This window comes from Orcinus orca, chromosome 15 (assembly GCF_937001465.1).
Source record: "Orcinus orca chromosome 15, mOrcOrc1.1, whole genome shotgun sequence".
NCBI classification, from domain to species: domain Eukaryota; kingdom Metazoa; phylum Chordata; class Mammalia; order Artiodactyla; family Delphinidae; genus Orcinus; species Orcinus orca.
The window spans coordinates 66,024,862-66,033,404 of NC_064573.1; the positions used below are offsets into that span (position 1 = coordinate 66,024,862).

Here is an 8,543-nt window from a genome sequence, read left to right on the forward strand (position 1 = left end):
ACTTCCCACCTCTGCTAGTCTCTGAGTCTAGTCTGTGTTTCTGGGCTAGCACCTCTATGAGGCTGGAATTTGCAGGGGCAGAGACCCAGGCCATATTAGGGTCCTGGGGTAGAAATGTGATAATGGTGGAAGTGATGACGTTGGTGATGGGGGAGGTAACGACAGTGGTGATCGAAGGGGTGGAGATGATAATGTATGTAATTATGATAATGGAAGTGAGGACTGACAGTGCTGGTGGTGGTGGTGAGGTGACAGTGCTGGCAAAGTGGAGGTGATAGTGGTGGGACGGATGTGATAGAAGAGGTAGTGGAGGTAATGGTGATGGCAATAGTAGAGATGATAACAAAGGTTGGTGATGGTGGAGGTGCTAGAATGAAGAGATGGGGGTTATAGTAACAGTGGAGGAGGGATGGGGGCAGACGAGGTGGTGGGGGTGTTATGTTAACGGAAGAAGAGGTGGTGGTGGAGTTGGAGGTGAAGATGCGGGTGGTGGTGAGGGAGGAAGTGAGCGTGAACAGGGTGGTGGTGCTCAGGCCACCAGATGTGGGAGGAAATTTTGAACTTACCCTGCCTAGCCCTCTGACTCCTATTTTACAGATGGGAAAACTGAGGCCCCCAAGAGTACTTGGCTTCTGTTGCAATCCTGGAAGTGATGGGAGACAGATCCAAGTCCCTGGAACCAGTCCTAGGGCTCAACCATCCGGGCTGAGACAGGGGCATCAATGTCCTTGAGAAACCAGGCAAATGTCATGCAAATAAGTATTCAAAGGGCTCCTCTGCCCCAGTGGGGCAGCCAGGATCTCCACCATGTCCCCTCCCTGAGCTCAGATCCTTCAGGGGACTTTGTTTCTGTCTCTGCCACTGATTTACTTGGAGAGTCACTCAGATTCCTGGTCTGTGTAAGGCAGATAAAAACAGTACATACCTCCAAGATTGCAGTAAGAATTCAACAAGATAATACATCTGAAGAGTTTAGCACAGAGCCTGGCACAAGCAAGCTCTCAGTAAGGGCAGCTTCCCTGGAGTTACCACCATCACCACCACCACCACCACCACAATCATCATCATCATCATCATCATCCCCATCATCATCATCTATTCCAACCTGCCCATTTGGAGGATGCTGAAACTGAGGCCCAGCATAGTTGCATTCCTGGGTCGGGGGGAAGGAAAAGGGGCTCTGAGACCCAGACATGGCCTTGCTAGGGGAAGGGGGCAGGGGGCGGACCTTGGCTGAGAAGAGAACAGGGTAAGAGCTATATTTGAGCTCCTGGTGTGATGACTAAGGAGGTTGATAACAGGCTCTGGGGCTCAGGGTGGCAGGCTGGGGGCAGCTGCCAGGGAGAACCACCCCCCTGGAGGTGGCTGTCTCCGGAGACACCTCCTGGCTCCCTCCCTTCCCTCGCTCCTGGGGGTAGGGGGTGGTGTACTGAGGCAGAGAGTACATCTTTTCCTGCCCCACCCTAGAAATCTTAGTGCTACCCTCCAGGCTGTTCGGGTCAGGGATAGGAAAGGAGGTGGTTGATGGATTATCTCAGTTACTCTCCACAGTAACCCTGTGATGTTGGTAATAAGATCCCCATTTGACAGAGGAAGAAACTGAGGCCTAGGGATTACACAGCCAGCAGGGGACAGAGAATGGGGTTCCCAGGGAGATGGTGGATAATTCTCCCCCACAGAGGTTCCTGTTGAACCTATTCTTTGAAGGAGAATCTGTATTGCCAAACTGAAAAGAGAAGAAACACCCCGGGAAGCAGAGGGAGCAGCAGGTGCAAAGGTATGGAGTATGAAAGGTTCCGGCTGTGAAAGGATGCAAACTCTGGACACGTGCCCTCATGGCCCTTTGGCTCAGAGTAAATCCCCCAGAAGTAGGGAAGGGAGAGAGAGACGTGCTTCTTCCTCTTTCCTCTTCCTCTTCCTCGATCCACCTCCCAGGGGCACCTGAGGATGGTAATGGTACAGAAGGGTCTGTCCTCTTCGTTTTGCTCGCTGGTCACCTGTGAGGGAGGTCACACTGTGGCCACTAGTTGAGAAATGTTTTGAGACATAGAGGGTGCTACAGGGTAGTGTGGGAAGGTGGAAGAGGTAAGCATCAAGGAGGGCTTCCTGGAGGAGAAAGTATACAGGACCTGGAGGAGCATTTTTCCTCCCAAGGCTTCACTCCAGAGTTCCTTATTGGTACCAACTGCCACATGTTATATCACTCTCCCCTCGTTCTCACCTCTGGGGCAGGTGTCATCCTCACCTCCCATTCTGCTCCTCAGGAATGGGTTCAAGGAGGAGGAGTGACTTTCCCAAGGTCACACAGCTGGGGCCTGAGCTCAAACATCCTTCCTTCCTCTCCTCAGCTTCCCCTCCTCCCAGGCAGGCTGGCACCCGCTGTCAGCTGCTCTGAAGTGAATGGCTATTTTTATTCTGGTTTGAGGGGATCTCGGGCAGCAGAGCCATGTAGGTTAGAAGGCTCTAGGACAACTGGCTTCAGCAGGCAAAGAGAGGTTTACTGCAGGGACAGAAGCTTGCCTGGGGGCTCTCCTTTCTTGCATGCTGACCTGCCCTTGGTGCCCAGGTCTCCAGAAACTTCTATATTGGAGCTCAGAACAGAGCACAGAGCCAGACTAAACCCTAGCCCTGAGTCCAGATCCAGCTTGAGCCTTAATCTTGGTGTTAACTGAGCCCCGATCCCACACTAAGACTGAGCCTCTACCCCAGCTCTAGATTGAGCCTTGGTTCTGGTCAAGTACTGAGCCTGATCCAAGCCTGACCTAGCCTGATTCCAACTGGAGACCTCAATTCTGGACCCAGATCGAGCGCTGATCCTAGCTTAAGACTGAGCCACAGTCACAGACTGAACTTTAACCCTGGTTTGGACTAACCCTTGATTTTAGACTGAGCCCCAGGTCTAGACTGAGATCCAAGTCTGGTCATTAACTGAACCTGGTGGCAGACTGAGCCCTGATCTTGGTCACAGACTAAGCCCTGAATCTAATCATTGACTGAACGCTGGTCTCAAACTGAGCTCTGACCCTGGGTCACACAACTCTGGTCACATACTAGTCCCTGACCTCAGACTGTGCACTGAATCTGGTCAAAGGCTGAGCCCTGAACATAGTCACAGACGGAGACCAAATCCCAGTCACTGACTGAGCCCTGACTCCAGCCCCAGACTCAGTTCTGAACCTGGGCATAGGCTAAGGACTGACCCTGACCTTGTCTGAGCCTGGTTTTATCACAGACTAAACCCCAAACCCAGCCCCACCTGAGCAGGGCTGCTGGCCTAGATGACAAACTGCCCCATAAAGGCATGGATTATGAGCAGAGATCTGTTCTGGGAGATCCTGGGCCTCCCATGACTGCTGATGCCGGAATGTTCCTGGTACTGTTGTGGCCAGTCACTACCATCAGTTCCACTAGCTGGCTAGTCGACACTCAGCAGCCCAGGCTATGGCCCCTCCAGGACACAGAGTCCAGGTTAATGCAATGAGGGTGGTTTGGTGGCACCTGTCCAGTGAACAGTGTGGGCCCATGGGGTGCTGAGGTTTGGCTCTGTCAGCAGAAAAGCCATGGGCTCCACGGGGCCTCTGGATTCAGCCAATCTGAGGCCCTTGCTGGGGTGTGGGGTGGGGTAGAGGGAACCCATGGCATATGACCCATTCTTTTTGTTAACAAATATTACTGTTTGTGTTTAGGTAACACATGTTTATTATAGAAAACACAGAAAAATATTGTAAAGGAGAAAAAAAATTCACCTATAATTTCATCTACCAAGAGATGACCATTTTGACTTCTTGGGTTGTTTCCTTTAGATTATGGTTTTTGGTGAAGGCGTATGTATTTATATATACATATTTTATAAAATCCATTGGCTACTCTGTTGCCGCCATACATCCATTGCAGCTCATATCCTTGACAATCTTCAGGAATGGGTCCCAACTGGTTAAGCCAGGGAGCATTTGCATTTCCCCAGACACTTGATTAGATCATGGATGGACCTAGTGAGATATAAGGAGACTTTTGCTGGGGGTTTTGGGAAAGAAAGCTTGTTTTCTCTCCTGAGAAGTTTACCAAAAAAAAAAAAAAAAAAAGATTTCCCCTTGGTTAGATATGAATGAAGAAGTCTGTGGTGGTACTGGTTACTACCGGCAGCCATCCTGACACCATGAAGGTAATTGGGCTAATGATAAGCTGATGTTATAGAAGCAGAATGGAAAGAGATCAGGTCTTGGTGACTTTACCAACCAGATCAAACCTCACCTGAAGCCCTCCCTGCCTGGACTATTTTGTTATTTGAGCTAACAGATTCCTTTCATTGTTTAAGCCAGTTAAACTTGAGGTTTCTCTGACTTGCAGCCCAGAGCATCGCAACTCCCAGCTGATATTACTGTTTCATAGCTTTTTAAAAAAATTTAATACCATAACTATGAACATTCTCCATGTCATTCAACAGTATGCTGCATCATTTTAAACAATTGCTTGGTTCTCTACCCTAAGGAGGTATCACCATTTATTTAACTCATCCCCTGCTGTGACATGCTTCTGTCTTCTCTCCAGTTTTTCACCATGATAAACAGTGTCTTGATAAACATCTTGACCTAACAATTGATTCCCTCTCTGAAGATTACTTTGGGTCAAATTCTGAGAAGTGGAATACTGGGTAGAAGAAATATTTTTAGGGTTTTGATTTACTGTGTCAAATTGCCTTTCAGAAAGCTTGGATGAATTCCCACTTCCACTGCAGTAAATAGAGTGTTAGACATAGCCTGTCATTTCAATAATCTGGATAGAACCAATTATATTTACTGTGTCCTCATGCATTTATAGAGAATGGATATTAAATAACAGCCCTAAGTCTATTATTATTATATCTTCACAATCAAGTCAGTGAATGGGAGGTAGCAGGGTATGAACAAAGGGCAGAACTGACTTTTCCATTAGGCTCAGTGTCTAGGGCCCATCATACTTTTAGGGGTCCACAAAAATATTTTAATTTTAACTTCCTTTAAAATCGGAAGAAAAAAATGAATAAGTAATCATGAATCCAGCCTGGATTACATTCATTTTATTAAATCAAAGCAGTTGTAAAATCCAATTTTTAATATATGTTTTTTAATAAAGGAAGGGGCCCAGGAAGGCAAAACTGGTCATAATGCAGCCTTGGTTTGATGTTGAGGAGGATTCTGAGTCCCAGGCTAGATTCGGTGGGAAAGAGCATTGTGATCAATGTGCTGTGTCTGCCTTAGGCTTGAAGAGAGGAAGTAGCATGCTGATCTAGTTATCTTTGTCTTGGTGAGATGAACACAGGCATGTTTTAGGTTCAAATCCCAGATCCACAACTTAATTGTTTTACCTTTCTGAGTCTGTTACCTAACTTGTAAAACGGAGTTCATGGGGCCATTCTGAGGTACTGTGCCAGGTACTGTTCTAAAGAGCTTTCTAATGTGTATTAACCCTTTTATCCTCCCAGCACTGACGTAATATTCCCATCGCCACACGTGTGCTCAGGAAATTGAAATCCAGATCGGAATTTCATCCAGAGAAATGAAAAACACAAAAAAGGATTCCCCAGGCCTCAGTTTCCCCATCTTCAAATCGGGTGTCTGACCCAGAAACTCGCGTGTCCGTCCGCATCCCGCCCGCGCCCCCTGCCGGCATGAGGGGGCACTGCCTGGCCGCATCCTGTCGGAGCGTCCATGCTCTCTGTCAGCAGAGGGAGGGTGGACACTCTCGGGGCTGGGAAAGTAAAGGGCTGAGGGCCAGAGAGGAGCCCAAACCCCGCCGGGAGAGCGCGGGCGGCCCCCACGCAGGCCCTGGGCGGAGACCGAGAGCTGGGGGCGTGGTCCCTAGCGGGGTGGGACCTCAAGCAGGGACCTGGCCAGCTCGCGGGCCCAGACGTGGCGCAGTGGCCGGACGGTTCACCTCTAGCTTGCGGATCATCTTCGGCCGGGTTTCAATGCGCCTCCCGCTGCTTTCGCCGCCTCTGCTGCTGCTCCTCGCGGCAGTCGCGGCCGCCACCACCGCCTTCCGGCCCGACTGGAACCGTCTACACGGCCTGGCCCGAGGCCGGGTAGAGGTGAGTGCGGCGGCCCCCAGGCTAGGCACCACCGACCCCTAACCCCGTGGCCCCTTGGCTTTGGAATCACCGCCCGTTCTGACCCAGGACCCTCCCGACTCCCATGTCCCCCTCGGCACCAGGACTGTCCCTCCCACTCCCTAGCCCCAGAACGCCCCAGCACCCACCGTGGAAGCCCGAGACCACCGATCTTGAGGCCTGGAAATCTGAAACCCTCCCCAGTTCCCCATCCGGCCAGACATTGGGCCCCAGACACATTGGCCCTGTCCCCTAACTTCTTCCGGCCTATGACTTTCCCAAATCTGTCCTCTGGAGTCCAACCTCCCATCCCCCCATCACTTCTCTTTTTCCTGGAATTCCTCCCCACCCCAGTTCCGGTTGGTCTCACTCCCTTTGCCTGGGAGACAGGAGACTTTCTGGGAGCCTCCCTGCCACCTGGCTGGGAACTGCCTTACCACTCTTACTCCTCAGCAATCCCCCCACCCTCCCCTGCCATGAAATGCCCCACCAAAGTCCCTGTGTAACTTGGATCATCACAGACCCTCTCTGGGCCTTGGTTTTCTGCCTGAAAAAAGCTAGGGGGGTGGCGAGGGCGGGGAGGAGGGAGGACTAGAATGGTAATTCTGGGGTCTGGACTCCCCTTCAGGGAGTACAGGGAGGGGCCCTCCCAGCCTCCTTTGTTGGGGAAGCAACCAGATGGTCTGTAGGGCTAGGCTGCAGGTGGCAGGGAGAGCCAGCTCTGCACCGGATGAGGTAGGGACCAGATGGTAGGTGTCTCTAATAGGGCCTCTCAGGGAAGTTCTGAGCTGTTTCCTTCTGGTCTGCCTCCACCCTGAGGTTCTAGGGGCCAAAGACCAGGTCCAGGTCTCTATGGTCTGAGGGGGTAGGGTGATCATTTCTCTTGGGCATTGGGCATGGGTCAAGAGTCAGTAAGTTGTGCAGGCAAGAGCCCCAAGGCTGGTAAGTTTCCTTTGGGTTTCTGGTCTTGCTCCTCTTTTCCTCTGGTGTGGGTGGGCCTCGGCTTTCCCATCTGTACAGAGTTCCTCCTTCTACCCACAAGGGGCCTCCACTTCCACATCTTAGGAACTGCTGTTCCAGGGAGTAATTCACAGCTCAACCCAATGCCCAGCTGGGGAATGAGGGTGAGGGTAGATGTGTTACTCCTGACCTATGCCATTTTGTTCCCCTCCAGACATGTGGGGGATGACAGCTTAATCGCCTGAAGGAGGTGAGTTTGAAGGAAGGGATCCCCAGTTCTGTCCCCCCTGAGCCTCTTTGGGGGTGGGCAACATGGTCCCAATGACCAGGTGGGGAAGGTTCCCTGGGCTGGGAGTCAGGAGCCTACACCTTGCTTGCTGTGTGACCTCACTGGGCTTCAGTTTCCTGTTGGTACCTGGAGATGGTTGGGGTCTGATGTTCTGGTTCCTCCCCAGGTGAAGGCCTTCGTCACCCAGGACATCCCACTCTAGTATCCTCCTTCTGTTCTTGGGGAGGGAGAAAGGGGAGGGTATCTGCAAGAATCTCCTTCCACTTAACTTCACAGATAGGGATGACAAATGGTCTTCAACTAACAAGTGGGATTGATTGATAGTGGCTGCCCAGCGAATTCTGAGGTGGTCTTGGATTGGCAAGAGAAATTGACTAGTGATGACTGCCACAGACACCGGCACAGAGAGGAGACCCCCTTACTTCTTCGAACCCTAATTTCCTCACGTGTAAATGGGTATCCCTGCCCTGCTTGGGCAGACGAGGTAGTGTTCACATCGGCAAGTCCCCAGGAGACCCCACCTGCCTCCGCCCACCACTACCCACCTTAACACCATCTCCAGCCACAACCTGGTAATGAAACACCTCCCGGGGGCCGACCCGGAGCTCGTGCTGCTGGGCCAACGCTTTGAGGAACTGGAGGTGAGGCCTGGGGAGGTGGACAGTGGGGAGGAGGGGCGAGAGGCGGGGCCCGGCGCGCTGACCCCGCCCCTCTTCTGCTTCAGCGAATCCCACTCAGCGACATGACTCGCGAGGAGATCAACGCGCTGGTGCAGGAGCTCGGCTTCTACCGCAAGGCGTCGCCCGACGAGGCTGTGCCCCCAGAGTACCTGCGGGCGCCCGCTAGGCCCGCCGAAGGCGCTCCTGACCGCGCTGACCTGTAGGTCTGGGGACGCGGCACCACCCTGCCTGAGCCCTGGGGACAGAATGAAGCGCTCAGCGGCCCGGGAGCACCACCCTCGCTGAGGGCCGACGCCCAGTCCCCGAGCCAGCAGGGATGGAGTTGCGGGGGTCCCTCCTAACCCTCTTTCTTCCCTTCCCAGCTCCACTAAATCCCCTTCCGCCTTCAGCGAGACTCGACTCCTTCTTTGATGCGGGCGGGTGAGGAATAAGAGCTCCCCGAATACCCATAGGAGACCGCGCATCCCCAGCTGCCTGGCTGCCAGAGTGGGGACGTGGGCACACCTTACCCAGCTGCCCTCCATTCAGC

At 52.5% G+C, this 8,543-nt stretch overlaps 1 protein-coding gene across 1 annotated transcript; it reads left to right on the forward strand.

The window, feature by feature from the left end:
- The first annotated feature begins 5,686 nt into the window (after positions 1-5,686).
- SELENOM (selenoprotein M) lies at positions 5,687-8,402 on the forward strand. Its single transcript, XM_012538230.3, has 5 exons — positions 5,687-6,067; positions 7,260-7,295; positions 7,501-7,535; positions 7,897-7,975; positions 8,059-8,402. The coding sequence occupies exons 1-5, from the start codon at positions 5,948-5,950 to the stop codon at positions 8,215-8,217; spliced, it is 429 nt and encodes a 142-aa protein (XP_012393684.1). The 5' UTR covers positions 5,687-5,947; the 3' UTR covers positions 8,218-8,402.
- Positions 8,403-8,543: the final 141 nt, after the last annotated feature.